The following is a 21,254-nucleotide window of genomic DNA, read 5'->3' as shown; positions in this document are numbered from 1 at the left end:
GAATTATGGTGCTGGAGGAGACTATTGAGAGTCCCATGGACTGCAAGAAGATCAAACCTATCCATTCTGAAGGAAATCAGCCCTGAGTGTTCACTGGAAGGACAGGTCCTGAAGTTGAGGCTCCAATACTTTGGCCACCTCATGAGAAGAGAAGACTCCCTGGAAAAGACCCTGGTGCTGGGAAAGATTTGAGGACACAAGGAGAAGAAGGCGACAGAGGACGAGATGGACGGACAGTGTTCTCGAAGCTACCAACATGCGTCTGACCAAACTGCGGGAGGCAGTGGAAGACAGGAGTGCCTGGCATGCTCTGGTCCATAGGGTCACGAAGAGTCAGACACGACTAAACAACAACAATAACTGTCAGCAATGCACCCTTCGTGAACTACAGTTCCCAGGATTATTTTGGGGGAAACTATGACTGTTTAAAATGGTATGTATAGTATAGATGGAGCCTCAGTGAATAGTAAAATAAAATGTGTGTACAGTGCGTGGGTCAGATTTTTTATTGAGATTTGAGTTCACTTTTTATTCCAGTGATGAATCACATCTTAGATGAATAAAACCCTTGATAATATCTCAGTAATTGGTGAATAAATTGTTGTGTCGTGGGTTCTGGTAGCAATAAGTCCAGCAACACTTCTTAGTGAACAGCTCTTTATTATAAGGGATAAGACAAGACTGGGGAATAGGGGGTAGGGAAAGCTCTATTTATAGACACATTGGGACAGAGGGAAAAGATACATTTTAGCGGGAACCAATAATATTCAAACTTTCCGGCGGGACCCAATCAGGCTGTGGATTGTGATTGTACTCTTTAAATTGACCAATAACATTACTTTACCCGGCTGACAGAATATCTTATTTAATACACAACATAAATGTCTGGCATAAACTGGCAAATCTTATTCTTGAGGCTACCTTTGCCTCAAAGTAGCCCTTTGTTGGCAGTAGGGATAAACTCAAAAAACGACGACCTTCAACCATAACCTGTTTTTGCAACTCATGCCAAAGAGGGCTGAGGAAAGAATTATCATTCCCCCCTAAATGTCACAAGGAACTGCACAAAAACAGCCTCCTCCCTACATAACTCACAATCCCAATGGCCAGAAGATGTCCTTTCCCCATTGAATGCTATATAGTTCAAGGAGGCAGAAAAATACCCTAAAGAAGTTTTTTTGTATGGGCACTTTAGCTTCCCATCCCATTTGCCTTTTGGTCTTTAAAATACAGGTCAAATCAATGAATTTAATGAAGGCCATTTAGCACAATAGATTTGCCTTGCATTTTGACCCAGATAAAGGAGAGTCAGTCTAGGTCAAAAAGCTTTAGCAAAACTTTAAGTGGTTAGTACACAAATGTGACAGAATGTTTAGAATCTCAGAGTCTTGGAAGTGCCATTGACAAGCAGTTAAAAGTATTTGAAATGGCTGCGTGAATGAACTTTGATAAGGTAGAGCCATTGTCTTCCATTGTCCCTTCCTCTTCATACTAAAACACCCCCCAGAAAAGAACAAGAGTCGATGAATGTATAATGCAGTCTCACTTTTAATGGAGTTCTTTGGACTTTTTCCTGTGGGCTGTTCACTCTATTTAAATGCCTCGCCACACATTAAAATCTTCCTCAGTTGACTGTGACTGTCAAGACTACAAACCCCTTTGATTATGCTTAGGAATCTATGGAGGGTTTATAGAAATCAAGATTTAAATTAGGGATCCTCTGCCTTTCTCACAAAATGGCCAAAAAGAAAAAAGAAAAATTCCACCAATGCCAAGTTGCTTAGATACCACAATGTTAGGCAGTGTTTGACAAAACAAAATTTGATGAGGAGCCCGGGTGCAGATTCATATTTAACGCTTAAATGATAGCTTTCCGCACTTTGGTGACCTCACGAGAGTTTTCTACAATGTAATCAATATCCATTTCAGCTCAAATAAACGTGTCACAAGCTTAAGGTGGAAAAATGGAAGAACTTCAGAGATGCTCCGTCCTAATGAAAAGTCCTGTTTGCTTTAGAGGGAGAGGGTAAACTTCAGCTGCATGATCTGCAGTCTAATAAGGCTTGTGTGAAGTGAGCAAGAAATGTGATTTAAAAAAAGAAAAACCATAACTTTGCCAGGTCAAAGATTAGGTTGATCTTTTATTTCTGTCGTGGAAGCCCTATTCCAAAGCAGCACATGTTGATTTCACATACATTCTAGTGCTAAGGTCTAGGGAATGACCCCCCCTTTTTTCCTCTCTTAGAGGCTTTTACCCCCAGTAATTCTCTATAGCTAGATTTTTATTGTATTTTACCCTTTTGTCTAGTTTTTGTGTTTGAAAATTCACTCCCCACCCCCCTTCATTCATTGACCGGCAACTTTCTGTCACCCATCTTTGACTTTTCTCCTTACATCTGCATTAAAGGCTGTCATTTACTTCTACTTCTCTCTCCCCCTCACCCCACAATCCCCTCTCCATATTTGACAGCCAAAAGCCCTCGTCTGCTTTTATAAGCTTTTTTTTGTTTGTTCGCATTATGACATAACCTGTGCGAAGTGGCAACAGCTCCCCGATCCCCGCGTGTAAAATTTGCAACATTTTTCGAGACGGGTCAGTGCCCATTTTGGGGACCCTTTTCTTTATTTGAGGACCGTGTTAAAACTTTTTGCAGATGTGAGCCATTCAGGAGCAGTCTGTGGCTGCACGCAGAGATGGGAGAAGAAGAAAAGACTTTCCTATTTTGCGATTGCCATAGTAACTCAAACATTGCCAGTGTGTTGTGTGGGGGGGAGTGTTTTTTTGTTTTGTTTTTGTTGGAAGTTTCTTCTTCTCTTTTTTTCGTTTGCCAGAGCCAGTGAATTTTGATTTCCTGTGCAATCAAGCCATCTACTGGAGATCATGGCTCGCAGGACACAAGGTTACCGCGAGCACAGTGTGCTTGTTAAGTCTGAAATTAAAGCATTTCGGTTTAAAATAATACCCATTTGTATCCATTTTGTTCAGCATAACAACAGCTGCTGTCCCCAGGATGACAGGCTTGCCTTTTAAACCAAAGCCTCATATGACATTTATGAATGAGGCAGACCCTATTCATTTTCACTTTGAATTCATAGTCATTATTTTGGGTTGTTTGCTGCTATTTCTCTGTTTTCTCTCGCCGCCCTGCTTTAGGCACATGCACGATATCTAGCTTTGCGTGTATAGTTAGCTACATACTTTAGGGATGGAAATAGCCTTATTTGGGAAATCAAGTAATTTACGTTCAAAGAAAGAAAGAAAGGAGAAAGAAAGAAAGAAAGAAAGAAAGAAAGAAAGAAAGGCATACCCTCTAACATTTCTCTAATAATAATAATAATAATAATAATAATAATAATAATAATAATAATAATAATAATTTTACTATTTGTACCCCCGTCTGAATCAGTTGCCCAAGCCACCCTGGGCAGCTTCCAACATATATAAAAACATAATAAAACATTAAACATTTAAAAACTTTCCTATACAGTACAGGATTGCCTTCAGGCGGCTGGGACATCAAATAACTCCATACCCTCTAACATTTCTTTGATGAAAATAGGGAGGTCCAAAGAAAAGCAGGACAATCCAGGATCAAATAATAAACCAGGACGGCTTCTGTAAATCTGGGACTGTCCCTGTGCTAGACAGGCACATGATAGGAGCTGAGGCTCACAGAGTTTTCCTGTAAAGTTGCTAGAGAGAACTCTGTGAGAGGGTGGGGGAAAGCCCCGTTTCACAAGCAGAAGTCATGCCATAGGGCAGGGGTCAGCAACCTTTTTCAGCCGTGGGCCGGTCCACCGTCCCTCAGACCATGTGGTAGGCCAGACTATATTTTTGGGGGGGAGGGGGAAATGAACGAATTCCTATGCCCCACAAATAACCCAGAGATGCATTTTAAAGAAAAGCGCGCATTCTACTCATGTAAAAACACCAGGCAGGCCCCACAAATAAGCCAGAGATACATTTTAAATAAAAGGACTCTTTCCACTCATGTAAAAACATGCTGATTCCCAGACCATCTGCGGGCCGGATTTAGAAGGCGATTGGTCCGAATCCCCATGAGTGAGCTCCCATTGCCCTGTCCCAGTTCCTGCCAACATAGCAGTTCGAAAGCATGCCAATGCAAGTAGATAAAAAGGTACCACTGTGACAGGAAGGTAAACAGAGTTTCTGTGCGCTCTGGCACTTGTCACGGTCCTCCGTGCGCCAGTAGCAGTTTAGTTAGGCTGGCCACATGACCCGGAAAACTTTCTGTGGACAAACGCCGGCTCCCTTGGCCTGAAAGTGAGATGAGCACCGCAACCCCAGAGTCGCCTTTGACTGGACTTAGATCCTTTACCTTTTACCTTTATCATAATCTGTTGTTGGCATCTGTCTATCTTGGGAGACAATAGATGAGTGTGCTTTTGGGGGTGAAGTCAAACTGTTGGGAGGATACAGCGGGAGATATGTGTTTTGTTGCAGCTGGGGCAAATGAAGGCATTTGGTTGTACTGCTGCAGATCATCATCTAACTGGGACCATTGCAAGGACCAATGCAATTTTTTAATGTAGCAATTTTTTAGATACCTGGCATGGGAAGGGCAGGCAGACAAACACAGATGACAGACAAGCGCAGCCATCCTTTTATCATATTGACAGGTGACCAAGCTGAGCCATCTTCCTTGTTACTGTGCCACAATTTTGACCTTAAGCAAAGCGCCTGAAAGTCTGTACCACCGTCCAGGAGTAACACTGGACAAAGCTCAGCAAATGAAGTTTCCAGCCATCGCTTTGGGGATCGAATGGCTGCCTTGAAATAGCTGTGCTTCTTTTCGTTTCGGGGTGGGGGGGTGGGGGTTTCTGGTAGCTTGCAATAGATATTAAAGAGTTAAATGGCTTTCAGGGGGAAATGGAATAATCTTCATTCCCCCCCCCCAACTCAGTTCTGTGTTTAAGCTTGATTGTATTGACACCTGCACTGTGAGAAGGAGAGTGGGATGGTCTTCCTTTGTCACTTATAATAGCTCATAATTATTGTCCTAACGTGCTTTTAAAAAGAAAAGAACGGGGTGGGGGTGGGGGTGGGGAAACCCACCAAACCCTAATCTTCCCCTTGGTGCCAGTGACGGTTACAATGGCAAGATAGTTTCTTTCCTTCCTCCCCCCACCCCCGCCTTCTTCTGTTATTCTCTCCGTTAACCTCCTATTGTCCATGTAGTCAGAATACTCTGGCACAGGGCGGCGAGTTTGGGGGGGGGCACTTTCTTCTACTGTACTGCCCTGTCCTTGATTGCTTAAATCTTTCAGATTAAACTGTTCTGAAGATTTACATTTTTAATGGCTCGTTTATGTAATCCCATAAATAAAAGCAGGAAAAGCATCCAGCACACAAATGAGCGAATTGGGGGGCCTGCGAGGAAGGGGCGGCGGGGGTGCGGGGGTGGAAGCCGCTGGCGCAGGTCACCAGGGGTCTCAGCTGCGGAGGCCTTGATTGGTATCAACCCTCCGTAGCCACTGTGGCAATGGACTTAAGACCACCCAGTCAGGCCCCAAACGGTGCATTACCAAGGAATCGGAGGAGGATGGTTCTATAGTTCAGGCTCTCCTATTTAGAGTTCTGCGGCGAAGTCTCATTTACCTTATTGCTTGGACAGCTGCATGTCTGCAAAAAAAAAAAAGGGAAAAAAAGAAAAAAGAGGGAAAAGTTGCCATGATTAGCTTGCCTTTCTGCTAGCAAGCAGCTGATGTTGTCAGGGTTTCGCTGACAGCTACCTCCCCCCTTCCTTAAGCAATGTCTTCCTCGGACCGATATATTCCCTTTTAAAGAGTCTGTGAATTCAACCACCTGCCTGAAGATTCTATTTGACATCCGAGGCAGGAAATAAAAAGGAACTATATTTCTATGACCTCCATTCTACTGACACCTCCGTTCCTTCTTTTTTTCCTTTTAAAGACAAATCCCAGGAGGAGGATAAATACATGAAATATATTTATAAGGTGGTGGGGGTGGAGGGAAACCTGCAAATGGCAACTTGATGGAGATACTTTACCTTTAATAGCCTTTCCATTTAAATTGCAGCTGTGTTTCTGCTTCATACAAAAGCCATTTAGTCCTGCGGGTTCACCTTTGTGAATTCGAACACTGCTTATCTGGCATCTCCAAACACGCCAAAGTTGCTGAGGACAACAATGATCAGCGAGTTGCTGTGACTGATATGTGCTTGTGGAACCTTACTGAACCCATTTTGGAGTGCATCGATTGTGGATTAGACCAGCGACCTCCTGGATATATAAGGTATATGGTGCTGGAGGAGACTCTTGAGAGTCCCATGGACTGCAAGAAGATCAAACCTATCCATTCTTAAAGAAATCAGCCCTGAGTGCTCACTGGAAGGGCAGATCCTGAAGTTGAGGCTCCAGTACTTTGGCCACCTCATGAGAAGGGAAGATTCCCTGGAAAAGACCTTGTGTTGGGAAAGATGGAGGGCACAAGGAGAAGGGGACGACAGAGGATGAGATGGTTGGACAGTGTTCTCGAAGCGACTGGCATGAGTTTGGCCAAACTGCGAGAGACAGTGAAGGATAGGTGTGCCTGGCGTGCTCTGGTCCATGGGGTCACGAAGAGTCGGACACGACTGAACAAGGTGGTCTCTAGTAACCTGGTTCTGAGCTGTATAGCTTATTATGTCAGTGCCAACATATTGAACTTGCCCAGGTAGAAGATTGGCAGCCAGTGCAAATCTCATTAGTAAGGTCTCACATGCTGGTGGTAGTTTGGCCCCACAAGCAGCTTAGCCACTGTTTCACATCGACTGCAGCCTTCTGGTATGGTGTTTTATATGTTGTATATTCGTTTTATAAAATATATTGTATTGTATATATTGTTGAACACCACCATTTTATATTGTAGTATTTGGTGGTATACCAATTCATAAATTTCACGTTCATTGCTCTGCTCACTTTTGCCCCATCCACCACTTGCCGAGAAGGGAACGTGGCCCTTGAGTTGATAAAGGTTTTCCTGCTTTAGCTCTCAAGTCTAGCTCCAGCTGTCTGGGTGCTTGCCTGATCTCTCATGCTCATCTTATGTATTAGTAATTATACTTGTTTCGTGTATATAACACATCCTGCTTGCATATTATTTTTTTTAAAAAAATACAGGTGGAACTCGAAAAATTATAATATCGTGGAAAAGTCCATTTATGTAAGCAATTGTTTTCATTAGCTACTGGAGTTTAATATATGAGATAGACTCATGACATGCAAAGCGAGATATGTCAAGCCTTTATTTGTTATAATTGTGATGATTATGGCGTACAGCTGATGAAAACCCCAAAGTTAATTTGGGGTTTTCATCAGCTGTACGCCATAATCATCACAATTATAACAGATAAAGGCTTGACATATCTCGCTTTGCATGTCATGAGTCTATATCATATATTAGTTTCACCTTTTAAACTGAATTACTGAAAGAAATGAACCTTTCCACGATATTCTAATTTTTCGAGTTTCACCTGTACAGTAGTTTTTACGAATACCATAGGGCTTCAGAATTTAGTCTTTTATATGGGAAATGGCCTGCAAATAGCTGGTCCTGAAAATTCCTACTAACTCAGGGAAAAGGGAAGAACACAAAGCAACATGCTGAATCAAACACATTCTCCTACAGTACAGCTTGTGTTTGAAAGTAGGTAATCCACATGCTTCAGGATTAGCTTGATAAAAGCAACTAGTTAAAATAAATTAAGCCGGCCTTAAACTAAAGAGTAGTCTGTTACACTGGGACAGCAAGCAAACAGCATATGCAAGCCATTGCCAGAGGCTCTCATTCCTAGGTAACCTATTAAATATTTTTGGAAAGCTTTGATTGACCCAGTGATCTGGCTCAGGGCCCCCATAAATGCACGGAGTTCTATCACCAGCAAGCGGTTTCTCCCTATGTTTTAAGGGGATATGGAACCGCACTAGCAGAGAAAGACATACACAAAGCCTGCACAAACCTATATGGAGGGTTTTGTCACAAGGAACCCTGGATACAGGCCCTCAGCTGTTTCCAGATACCAGTTGCTGCAGACCACAGAAGTCATACTCAGATCCTGCTCGTGGGTTTCTCACAGGCATCAGGTTGGCCACTGTAAGAATAGAAAGTTGGACTAGAGGGGCCATTGGCCTGATCCAGCGGTATCTTACGTTCTTAACACCTAAAACGAATGCAGTGCTGATTCCTACCTTCATATTTCCAGATCATCTTCACCTTGTGAAAAAGAGGTTGGTTTTTCTTGCCTCTTCTTTTATATTTTCATTTTAACATTAGTGCTGAAAGATTTGCCCTCAAGACCCTATTTTCATCCAACACTATTAAAAATTATTCTCTCTTTTGTGCCTCTCCTTTGAGATAAATCTGAGCTTTCCTTTCATAACATCTTCCCATACTCTCCGTTCAACATCCAAGGTCCTGCTTTGGGTCTCCTTGACCAAGATTCAGCAGGAGAAAAAAGGAACAGGATATTATTGACTGTCAAGTGGATGCTGTGTAATAATGACATGCCGTTATGTGTCTTCTGGCACCTGCTGAAGACTTGGCTCTTTAAGAGAGAAGGCTGGACCAATAAACCATTCCTAATGCAGTCAATTATTATAGTAGTAGTGTTGTTTTAAAAACAACCACCTTATTTTCTATTTCTACTTGGTTAACACTTTTGAGTTCCCCTACTGCAAGGGTAGCCAACCTAGAATTGTAGAGTTGGAAGGGAGCCCAAGGGTGATCTATAGTCCAACCTCCTGCAATATAACCTTCCAGTTGTTGTTGGACTACAACTCCCACCATTCCAGATGGCTGACGGGAGCTGTAATCCACGTCTAAAATGCCACAGGTTAGCATTTCATCCACAGTGTATGAAATGCAGGATAGAATGATTAAAAAAAAAACACTCATGTCAGCATGCTGGCTTCCCTCTTCCCTCCCCATTCATTTTTCCTTCTGTATTGTGTCTTATGAGATCCTAAACCTGTGGCCAAGGGACTGCCTTGTTTTTAAATATCTGTACAGAGCTTTATTACCAATTATAATTTTAAGGTATTAGTAACGGGAATGATTTCTTTCTGCCCATATAAAATAAAAAATTGACTAACTCAGTTAGCAAGATTGCTAGCTTGTTGCTTATTTGTTGCCATTATCAATTAATTGAGACCTGTTTACAAGAGGATTAGACAAATTCATAGAAGGCTATCAGAGACTCCCAGCCAGAGCGGTTAGTACTGTTGTTGGGATTCAGAGGTGGGAAGAATGCTGTGTTCTCTAGTCCTGTTTGGGGCTTCCCATCAGCATCTGGCAGGCCACTGTGAAAGCAGGTGTCATTGGCCTGATCCAGCAGGCTTGTTTTATGCTATTAAGTGCTTTTGAGTAAATTAAGGATTAAGACTGTACTAAAACAACTACTTTAAAGTTAACATTTTGAAGCTTAAGACCTCTTTTTTCTCCCCAAGAAACATTTGCAGTACACTTAATAAACCGGTTATGCGTTTTGTTTATCTTTGGCAACAGAGAATGTGTATTAATTCCCAAAGACTGATGAATCTGTTAACATATAAAGGAAATGTACATAATGCATTTTAGTAATACAGTTCAAGTTTAATGTTAACTCAGGAAAACTACCCAAGGTTGAAAACAGCTTAACCATACAAACAACTTTGCCTAAGGATTTAAATGTTAATGTTTCCATACAATAGAGAAATGACAAGGATCAATCATCTGCAGGTAAGGAAACACCGAGAACTTGACCAATACAACTGTAACTAGACAGCAGTCAGACTTTAGGTGGCAATAGTCTGTACTGGTTTGCAAAAGCATTCAGCAATTTGTGATGAAAAATGTATCCCTCAAGACTCTTCTGATGCTGTTTTTCATTCCACTGCCATTCAAGAGATGTCCCAATGCAGTTGCATTCGTTATTGATCCTTCACAAATCATCAATTACACCAAAGGATGCAAAACAATGAAAGCCAATTTCACATCCAGCCCACAGTTGTGATTTCACAGGTTTCAAGTGTACACACAACTCTAGGTCAAAAATGAGTACCAGCATTCACTTCAGCATTGGGAAATATTCTGTGCACACAAACAGATAACATGTCTGATGCCTTCTCCCCAAGTTTGAAGTGAATGAGGATCTATTGTTCATGCAGAGTTCCATGTGGGCACTGGAGTTCCCACATGGACACAAGAGTCACTCAGTCTGGGTAGTTTGTTTACCAATATACATTTAGCCTAACCTGCATTTACTTATCTGTAATATCCAGGTGCCACATCAGTCATTTTCAGGTTACAAGCACAGTAAACTTATTCAAATTCATCTAGGTGCAGGCCAAGAAGCATATCACATTTTCTGTACCTGGAGTATCTTTTTCTTTTGTTTTTTGCTTTTTCAAACTAAGATTTAGTAGCTTCCTTGAAGGAATTGGGAAGCAAATTAACTTACCATGTACCGAATACACCTCCGTGTATATTTGTCTAAATAAATTGTTTCCAAATGGTTTGTGCAAAGCACTAAACATGTTACAACTATACAAAGTAACAATTTTAATTGGTTGAAGACTGGAGGGCAGGGGGAGAAACAGAAGGAATACACTGACAACTTTAAAGAATACAAGAACTCCTCAAAGAAAGTTCATGAGAAGCGGGATTTGCTTGTCTCTAAAAAGCTGCTGCCAACATGGACATCTGTACTGAACAATGCCCTCTATTTCAATATAGTTAAACACTCCCACCCGCCCAGTTCAGTGTTTAATTTCATTCTTGGAATGGCAGGGGTTCCTCCTCATTTGCTTGATCGCTGTTCATGCTTGTCCTTTGAGTGCTGGTTCCTGTTCCGGTGGTGCCTAGGAGGAGAAGCGCTTACCCTTCTTCTAGACCGAAAGCTAGGTTTGTATGGGTGAGATCTGTGTCTCTTTGGCTTGCTTTCCTCCCTGCTCTGGTTTGGTTCAGATTCCTTATCGTCTTCTTGATGGTTTTGTCCCTGCTCTTGCTCCTTCGGGGAGTGCAATGTGTTCTTAATAGTATTAATCAGAAACCTTTTATTTGTGCTGGCAAGAGGGCACTTCATCCTGTATTAGAAAGCAACAACATAAATATCTCATGCAAGAAACACAGATGCTGTGAATATCCAAATCAAATAGCTCAACTATGCATGATTTTTGGCTTTCCTTGCATGCCACCTAGTGTAAACTTGGAGTACAGAAAGAAACACTCAAGATGTTCGCCTTTTAACACTGGCTTGAAAGCAACAGTCAGATTCTATACAGAGGAGATATATATTAAGATAACATAGTAATATTTTATGACACAGATTTCACAGCCACACACCTGAGAAAAACATCACATGAACTACAAATGGTATTCTATTGTCCTCTTCCATAGCCCCAAGACAGTTTAAAATGCTAAAGAGTTGAGAGTATTGGTGGTGCCTTGTTGGCATTTGCCATTCCTCCTCTTTGGTAAATGGCTGTAAGGGTCCAGTGGTGCTCCTCATGAGTAAAAGGCGATGACTCAGAGTCGGTATATTTACATCAGTTTATTATACAGATATGTACAAGTCAGAGCTCAAATTCCATGACCCTCTTAGTCACTCTCAGATTCCGGAAGTGGTGCTTTGCGAGAGCCCCTCCAACAAAACAACCTGGGGACCCCAAGTCTCCTCCTTCCATTTGAGCCCCCTACATAGTTGGGGCGACGGAACTTCCGATTCCCCCTCCGTCCCTGAACTGCTGAGTTGGTGTTGGGACATTGCAACATCTGACTGCCCTTCCGCCATGGAACTCTCTCCCTGCCTATTGCTCCCACAGGAGGTCTCTAGGCTTCTCTGGCGGTGCTGGGTACCTTCAACATCAGGGGTCCCTCCCTCCACCTCAGCCAGCTCTCCGCTGCCTCCGGAGGATCCCCTGACAATGGCTACATGAAAACTCCTTTTGCTTTTGTGCTCTGGAGATGGTAGAGTCCACTCTTTTAAAAAAAGAGTGCCAGTGGTAGCACACATTATTTGTATGCAAATGGTTTCGGGTTCATTTCCTGGCATCTCTAGCTAAAAAGCAGAGCTAAGAAGAACTTTTGCTTGAGACCTAAGAAAGTCACCGCCCATCAAAGCAAGTTAATAAAAAAATCATCATACACAGAAATGCAGTTCAATAATGCTATGAACTTGGGACCTTGATTAAGAACAGGATTTAAAGCAGTTTTAAGCAGCAGGGTTCATTGAAACAATTATTTCAATATGGCAAAATTAAGAAACCCTGCGTATTCTACACTTCGAAGCAGTTGCTAGATATTTAAGTCCAATTTATGCTGCTTATCAAATCACACTGTTGCTATTAGGGAATCTCTGGCAACTTTTTAAAACTTTTTTTTTTTTAAGAGCCAGCTCACCTTGAACCTTTGGACATAGCCACCTTTCTCTTCCCCTGCCTCAATGCCCATTACTTATCTTAGAGAAAAGGAATTAGATGGAAGAGTTCCAGAAGAGCTTACTTCCACATTGGGGTTGGGATAATCCATAGGGAGGAAACAAGCTCTGCTGGTGTCTTGAGGCCTCTCAAAGGATAAGGACTTGGGGTAGGAAAAGGTAAAAAAAGGGGGGGCAGAGTTGGACACCTCTTGAAGCAACTAATGGAATGCTTGTACACTGGTGTGTTCTACTACTTTCAACAGCACTGAAACATAAGAGTATTTTGGCAGGAAAGTGTAAAAATGTTTGCCTAGCATGATCCATGGTCACTGACTATAACAGACTATGAGTATCATTGCTTTCAGAAAAATGAACGTTTGCTCTAACAGGAATTAGGTGGACTTAATTCTCATTAATTTCAGTGGAATTTCTTGCATGTGCACTTAACATAAAACAGCAAAAGATTATCATCCAATTCAGTTATGGAAGATTAATAGTGCCATCTATGCATGTTCAATACAACATATTTCCCACCATGTCCAGTGGGGCTTACTCTCTAATAAACATATTTATGATTGCAGCCACAGGGTCTGTTCCCCCCCCCCCCCAAAATTGTATTTTTTAAAAACACCAACATTGGTTTAGCTTCAATAACTTACCAGCCCATGGCTCCCATAGTTTCTGCTCTGGTTTTCCCACGCTTGGCCTCTGTTAGAAGTTCTTCCACTGCCTTCCTAAACATTTAAGGAGATTAAAAATAGTAATTAAATTTGATCAATTTTCCAGTATTGGCAGATCTATTTTTTGCAGTTGTTGATGGAAAAAGAAAGCTAGTACAAACCACTGACCCACTGCAAGCTCATTAAAGCTACTGTTCTAGAATCAAAACAAACTGAAACTGTAAAATAAGCATTTAAAGGGTGTTTATCCTCATTCAATTAACCATTTCTCTCTTTTAACAGCTTAAATTGCACGAGTTGCCATACAGACCTGCAAGATATAACCATTACTTTTCAAAAGGCAGTTTATCCAGAGGAAAGACCCAAACTGGGATGGAAAGATTCAGCACCAATGGGGGACAGAAGCAATCTCACTCCATTTATTCATTTATAGCTATTTATTCCCTAAATGGGAATGTTCTAAAGAAAGGGAACGTGCAAAAAGTGTTCAGTGCAACAAATAGATGGAAGTAAATAATAGTCTATTCAGTTACATATCAAGACAGTTTAAAATGGTCAGTTCTGCACCACTGTTTAACAAACATGCTCTTTGTATCAAGAGGAAATTTGATTTAAATTGGTCTTTACCATTGCCACTTTAAATTGCTTTCATTTAAATCCCTCCATCCTGCTATCCTTCTTTGAAGGCTTCTACCTCTCAGCCCCAATTACTTTCTCCTTTTCCCCTTATCCGGCTTTAGGATTTCTTATGCCATTAGCTTCTGTACCTCCCCAGGAGTTCTTAAGCTCCCTACCTGTTCAAGAATCGCCTCCTGTTCCTAGGCCCTGCATAAGGCTTTTCCAAATCCCAACTGCCAAGGCGATAAAGTGAGTGTGGTGCTGCAATTATTCCCCAGGCACTTAACGAAGTGAACAGGAAAAGATGAGGAATACAGGAGGATGCTACACTTAGAATGGGCCTGCCCCTGCCCCATAGAAGAACTCTGAATCACAACTTAGTATTTTGAGACCATGAGGCGAGTAATATAAGAACCTCTGTTGAACTGCTGCTTGCCTGCTAGCTTTGCTTCAAGATGTCCTGAAATGGATGCCAAATCCTTCAGGACTCCCATCTAGCGCATTATCTGTTTCCATGCAGGATCCACTTACTGGTCCCACATGCTTCAAGTCTTTCAAAAAGCAATTCCAGAGTGGGTAACAACAAAATATACATATGTGGCCAGCATAAATAGGGCTTCCCTTGAAGATGGTCTGAAAGCTGTGGCTGATGCAGAATGCCACTGCCTGGATGTTGTTGAGCACAGTGAGATGGCATCATATTGCATCAATCCTGAAAGAACAGCACTAGCTGCCAGTGAGCTACTAGACCCTATTCAAGGCATTGGTACCAATGTACAAAGCACTAAATCACCACTAAATTATTACTACTACTACATTAATTATTCTATATACGTATTTTTTGCTCCATAGGGCGCACCGGACCATATATTTTTCTGGTTTTCCTCCTCTAAAAGCCCTATTTTTTGAGGATCAACTAAAAGTTCTGCAGCTTTTTTTGCAAAGGGAAAAGCCCTGTTTTTTTGAGGATCAGCTAAAAGTCTTGCAGCTTTTTTTGCAAAGGGGAAAAGCAAAGAGGAAAAGTCCCATTTTTATGGGGTTCAACTCACATTTCTGCAGCTTCTAAAGGAAAGGGAGCCTTTTCTACAGTTTCCAGACAGATAATCTAATCAGCCAGTCACATGTCGCTGGGGAAACAAACAACCTCCCTCTGCAGCACATTCAACAATGGAGGCCTGGGCAAGGGGGCAGGGCTGAAAGGGAGCAGGGGACTCTTATCTCTCTCCGATTTCCTGCTGATCAACTGTTGAGCGGGGTCCTCTCAACACCCCCTTTTCTCTTTGTAAAATAAAAAGCATGATCCTCTTTTGGCCCCTGTGCAATTCAGCTCCAGGGACCACCATTCACTCCATAAGAAGCACAGATATTTCCCCTGACTTTTTAGGAGGAAAAAAGTGTGTCTTATGGAGCGAAAAATACAGTACTTTCACTACAACTACTACCAAATACTGTTACGCTAATGCTGTGATTCTTAACCCATTTACCTGGGGGTAAGGCCCATGGAACTCAATGGAATTTACTTTTCACTGCAGTGGTTTGGGCACTGGCAACTTAAGTACTGGACTACTGCAATGCACTCCACATGGGGCTTCCCCCATGCTCCATTTGAAAGCTGTAGTTAGTGCAAAAGGCAGCAGCACAATCGCTGATAGGAGTAAGAATCTGACAGTGTATTACACCTGTCCTTAAAGATGTACATTGGCTGCCAGTTTGCTGCTGGGCTGAGTTCAAGGTGTTGTATATAAAGCCCTGAATGGCTTGGGACCAATTTACTTACCCTACACAGAGGCGGATTTAGAGGAGTCCAACTGGTTCAGTTGCATGGGGTGCGGAGCCTCAGGGATGCTGCAACTATGCTTTAGAATGGAGCATGAGATGTGGAGAGGGGGCACCAAATTTTGGTGTTGCACAGGGTGCCCCTGAAATTTGAGACCCAAGCTCCGCTATTGCCCCACCATGCACACAGATTTGATCACTTTCATTTGCAGAACTTGCACTTCTAGAAGTCCAAGAAGTGAGTGTTCTGCATTTGGCAGTACCTATACAGTACTTTGGAAAACTCTGCCTATTGATGTTAGGCAGGCAACATCCCTATGCCCCTATGCACTTTTAGACACTGGCTGAAAACTGTTCCGTTTTGGCAGTTCTATCCAGACATATGGTTCGGTTACATCTGTTTTTAAAGATGTTTCGTTGCTTTTTTAACAGTTTTAAACATATTTTTATTTTTCATTGTATTTGCTATTTTAATCATTATACTACACATGCGCCTGCCACCCATGAGCTCCTCCGGGAGGGTGGGGTATAAACGAAATAAATGAACGAAACAACAAATATCAGGCGTGTACTCAAGTACTCCAGATGCATGGCGATAATTAATAAAAACAATTTTTTTTAAAAAAAAAGTCACTGCTGGGCAGAAGATTGAAGGGAGGGCAATAAAGTGCGAGATCTCGACACTCCAAAGTCTGTCTTGAAGATTACTCCGCGATAAATATAAATAAAGGGCCGCAAAAAGCTGCAGCTTTAGGCACGCTGACCAACCTGGGAGTAAGCACCGTTGAATTCAGCAGGGCTTACTTCCAAGGAGGCAATGTATACAGGATTGCGAGGGGGAACCATGTTTATTACGTAATAAACGGTATTTTTAAATTCGGCCTGCCGAGGTTCTCCCCCCTCACGGCTCGCTTCTCCCCGTTGGATTTGAGTCAAGGCGCTGGGTCCGCTTCTTGCCAGGCGCCCACCGACTCACGAAAGCAGCTTCTGCGCAGCGCAACGACGGAGCCCTTTTTCCTGAGGCCTACCTTGCAGCCTCACCACGGCCCACCTCCGCCTATTCGAGGAGTAACCCTCCGCCTTCTCCCCCCCCCCCCCCCACACACCCGGCGCCTCTCCTCCCCACCTGCCAGCCTCACCTCTCCAGCTCCGAATCCTCCGCCATGGCGGTCGGTGGGGTCGGTCGGTCGTCCGGCCTGGCTGCCTCTCAAGCGCCTCCGTCGCCCGTCATCTCTTCCTGCCCCAGCGGCGGAAACGGAGACGAGCGCTCGCGACAAGTCCAAGCAGCCGCTCGCGATGACCCCCGGGAAGGGGGAGGAGGCTCCTTTTCGAGGCAAAGCGGAAGCGCCGCCTTTGCCTTTCCCGCCTGCCTATTGCCTGCTTGCCCGAGCCGGAGGGGGAAAGGTTGGCTGTTCACACGTTACGGATCTCGCTCCACATGGCGGGCACCCGCGAAGGTTGGCTTGCGTGGTTCTCGTGCCCTAGGGTGGTGCTCGGGCCGCAGTCCTACGCACTCTCCATGATTCATCCCAGCCAAAACGACAACAACCCAAAAGCTTTGCGCTTCTTTCTTTGATGGTGATGTTGGTTGTTGATTCACACGGTGTATGATCCCCTCCACACACACACACACTCCCTGTATTGTTTCGACATGATTAATCACCTTTGTAACACCACCCTGTCATCTGTATGGATAAAGGGTGGGTTATACTTAACTTTTAGTACATGATTTGCAGGTTGCAACCATACACACTGAACTGAGAGTAAGGTGGTGTACACACCCTGTATTTAAAGCACATCACACACACACACACCAAGAATTGTGGAAACCCTCCTTTATCCCCCACGGAGCTACAATTCCCAGCACCCATAATACACCACAGTTCCCAGGATTCCAGGGATGGGGGAGAGCTATTCAATGTATTGTGTCTTTGCAGCCTATGTCACACTGGGAAATGACTGGAGCAGGCAAGGCATAGGACTGCTGTGGCTGTAATGCAGGGTGGCGGCCTTTTTCAGCCCAAGCACCACATTCCTTAGCGAGGGCTGCATTCCCATTGTTGATGGAAACAGATGCAACAGCAAGGCACAGCAATGGATGCAGCTCCTATGTTTGCACGGTAGGATACATTCCAGCCACGCAAAAGTTGGAGGTTTCTACTTATGCATACAACTATACTATGCACCTCTACAAACCCACTTCAAGGCAAGCCAGAGGCATGATCACAGGTTAAAAGACACATTCTAGCCAGGTCAAAGTACTCAAGGAGTGTGGGGCCTGTAGAGAAACCATATTTGTTCCCTGAAAATGAGGCTCCCTGCCTCTCCTGTAAAAACTTAATGCTACAGTAAAGCTGTTCGGTGTTTTAAAGGCAGTTATGAGGAGCCTCCAGATGTTATTGGAATCTAACCCCCAACAGCCCCAGCCAGCAAGGCAAATGAAGATGATGGGAGCACATTTTGGAGGACCAGAAATTCCACATTCTTGTTTGAAAGTGGCTCAGAACCCTTGGGTTTATGTAATCCAAGAAGATATTATTGGAAGAAAGTCCCTTTGACATCAATGTAGTCTGCTTTTTGGGTAAGCATGGCTGTGAATGGGTTGTAACTGAATTTTCCTTGTAACTGAGTCATACCCTGTAGTATATTTTTAATGTGAAAAAGCCAGTTATAGGGTTCCTTTAAAAAAAAAAACCCACCACAAAACACATAAACAACATAATCCTGCACAAGTTTACTCAGAAGTAGCCCACATTATCTTCAGTGGGTAAATGTGTTTTGGACTGCAGTCTAAAACAATTGGTACTATTTTTGTTGTTGCTGGCATCCGTCTGTCTTGGGAGATGATGGAAGAGTGCCCCTTCGGGGGTAAATTAAACCTGTTGGAGAGTTACAGCGCTGTAAATTTATTTAGTAAGTCTGGTACTAAATAACAGCTAATAAAGTTGCTTATTTGATTTGTAAACCACACTTTAAATATATAGCTGATTGAACTAATAAAAATGATATTTGGTTCATACAATAAATAGTAACCCATTAAAAATGCAAAACTTAAATGTAAAAGGCAGTAACCCCACAACAAATCAATGCAACAGTGACCACAGTAGAGATCTTAATTCCATCACACTATACATAAACAACTAACTTGGTCCCAAAGGACATATTTAAAAGCCATGCCTGAAACTCAGTAATGAGGTAGCCAACCACACTTCTCGGGAGGGAATTGCACAAATGAGGTGCCATAACTGACACAAGTGATCATCGAATGAGCCATGCTTGCTGGGAGGATAATGGGAAGAGCCTCTTCAGCAGATCTTAAAGCATGGGCTGGCAGTTAATTGGGACAAGTAACTAAGACCCAAGTAGTTCAGAACTATGTAAGTTAGCATTTGGACTAGTAGAACGAACTAGCACAGTTTGCCCAGAGCCAATGTAATATGGTCCCATTTAGAAGCACCACTTACCAATGGTAGCCATGTTCTGCACCAACTGAAACTTCCGGACTGTCTTCATATATAAATTCCCTGTTTACAATACAGCATTACAGCAATCTAAACATAAGGTTACCAGAGCAATGGTAACCGTGGCCAGGCTATGCCAGTCTGTGAACAGCCATAGCTAGAACTCGGCACTCATTGCTACTGAGGCTCCCTAGGCAGTTCAGAATCAAAGAGTGCCCCCAACTATGAATGTGCTTTCTCAGATGGGAGTGTGATCCTATACAGAAGAGGCTTTCTCCTCAGATTCTGAACTTGACTATCACCCATTCACAGTACCATTTAGCTTCATTTTATTGGTCCTCGTCCAGCTCATTACTGCCTCCAGACACCAATCTTGCACCTACAGTGATTCACCTAATTTAGATGGTATGGAGAGATAGAGCAGGGTGTCCATGCAACACACGATACTTGAATAAGCTTTGAAGGGAACCCACTTCAAAGTGTCCCAGTAGTAGGAAGCCATGATTTGTGTTTCATTGCTTTAAGAGTTGCCTCACTTAATCCATCTATTTTCAACAACAGTCACCCAGAGGCCTCTGAATACTGTACTCACAAGCAGCATGATAAGGAAGATACCACCATTCTCTAACAGAACTCATTGCCACAAGATGTGCTGCTGGCTGCTGGCTGCGAGATAGTTTTAAAAGAGAAATAGATAAATCCATTGAGAATATTTCTGTCAATTGTTGATAAGGCAGGATAACAAAATTCAGATGAGGAATGGCTGTCGTCTAAGTGGGCTTCCTAAAGGCACCTGACTAGTGCTTACAAAAAACAGTATGCTGGCCTAGATGGATCTTTATAATATGAACCAGCAGGTTCTTACAATGGCCTTCCTCTGCCTGTTTGTCCTCAGCAGTAAGTATCCGGGTGCAAAAATCCCAAGCATTTTTTGGGAACACTTCTCCACTGAATAAAAGTGTAGAAGCCCCCTCTTCTGCCCTATGAACATTTTGCTGCAACAACAACAAGCAGGTACCACACAAAATGTAAAAATAAAGCAACTCTTGTGGCATCTTAAAGAGTAACACATTTATTATGTCAAAAGCTTTTGCTCCATGAAACCTTATGCCAATGTGCCAGCCTTTACAGTGCCACAAGGCCCTTGGTTTCCATAGCAAGAGATTAACATGGCCACCCCTCTAGAAACAAAATACATTGTTACCTCGGTTTAAGAACTTAATTCGTTCTGGAGGTCCGTTCTTAACCTGAAACTGTTCTTAACCTGAGGTACCACTTAAGCTAATGGGGCCTCCTGCTGCCGCCACACGATTTCTGTTCTCATCCTGAAGCAAAGTTCTTAACCCGAGGTACTATTTCTGGGTTAATGGAGTCTGTAACCTGAAGCGTCTGTAACCTGAAGCGTTTGTAACCCAAGGTACCACTGTAAAGCACAAATAACACCATTAAAACACAAATAACACCTTTTAAAAAACCTTACATTATGGAATCAACCTTTTCGTGAAGCTAGGTATCATGACCTAATAAATCTGTTCAGTTTTGTCATCAGATTCTTGGCTGGTTTTGTCGAAACACCTATCAACGGCTTTGCACTTAGCTAGCCTGGCCAGGCTGGCTTGCATAGGCTAACCCAATAATTTCTTGTCTGGCACAGGTCTGCAGCTTGTATTTTTCCCTTCGCACCCCAAACAGTATCTAAATGCTACCATTTATCAACTTCCACGCTTCCCTAACAGACTCTTGTTACCCCAGATCTATGATGACAACAGCTGTGGTTAAGGCATACCAAAACAGATACTATAAGGCAGTCTGCCCACTTGACAGTTTTCAGACTTATTAAAATGCAACATAATAGTCACATTTTAAAAACAACAACGGCAACAGCACCCCTGCAAAGTATTATTTTATTAAAACCCTGTACACTGAAGGAGACCAGAGCAGGGTGAAAGGAAAACAGTACAAGGTGAGCCAGGAGGACTGAGCATCCCGCCTGCCCTTTCCACCTTCTTCCCCCTCCTTCCTTCTTCCCTCGCTGCTCCGTTGGAATCAGGCGGCTGACAGGGACAACCCCAGCGAAAGCCAGGACTCCGCTGGCCTGCGCAGCCGGCTCCCGCCCCGGCCGGGCTCCCATAGGCGGCAGGCGCTTCCTCCCCCGGCTCAGGGGCGGCGCTGAGTGGCTGAGACGCGCCGCCAGCCCCGGGGAGGAGGAGCGCGAGGAGCAGGAGGCGGGGGCCACGCACAACCAAGAGAGACGCGCCTGCTAAGTCCTGCCTGGAGTTTGGCTGCTTCCAGGAGCTCCA

The 21,254-nt window shown here is 43.3% G+C and overlaps 1 protein-coding gene across 1 annotated transcript; it reads right to left on the bottom strand.

Moving 5' to 3' along the window:
* Positions 1-9,592: 9,592 nt before the first annotated feature.
* Positions 9,593-16,793, bottom strand: POLR1D (RNA polymerase I and III subunit D). Its single transcript, XM_033146412.1, has 3 exons — positions 16,633-16,793; positions 13,079-13,153; positions 9,593-11,085 (listed from the first exon to the last, which is right to left on the bottom strand). The coding sequence occupies exons 1-3, from the start codon at positions 16,656-16,658 to the stop codon at positions 10,800-10,802; spliced, it is 387 nt and encodes a 128-aa protein (XP_033002303.1). The 5' UTR covers positions 16,659-16,793; the 3' UTR covers positions 9,593-10,799.
* Between the last annotated feature and the right edge of the window lie 4,461 nt (positions 16,794-21,254).

The sequence above is a fragment of the Lacerta agilis genome, chromosome 4 (assembly GCF_009819535.1).
Source record: "Lacerta agilis isolate rLacAgi1 chromosome 4, rLacAgi1.pri, whole genome shotgun sequence".
Lineage (NCBI taxonomy): Eukaryota > Metazoa > Chordata > Lepidosauria > Squamata > Lacertidae > Lacerta > Lacerta agilis.
This window is presented reverse-complemented; position numbering and strand designations above follow the sequence as displayed.

Excerpts from the sequence above, each read along its gene's own strand:
- POLR1D (XM_033146412.1), bottom strand. The coding sequence starts at position 16,658 with ATGGCGGAGGATTCGGAGCTGGAGAG. Across the intron at positions 13,154-16,632 it reads GAGGATTCGGAGCTGGAGAG|GAAGGCAGTGGAAGAACTTC; the intron begins GTGAGGCTGGCA and ends TTAAATGTTTAG. Across the intron at positions 11,086-13,078 it reads ACTATGGGAGCCATGGGCTG|GATGAAGTGCCCTCTTGCCA; the intron begins GTAAGTTATTGA and ends TTTCTAATACAG.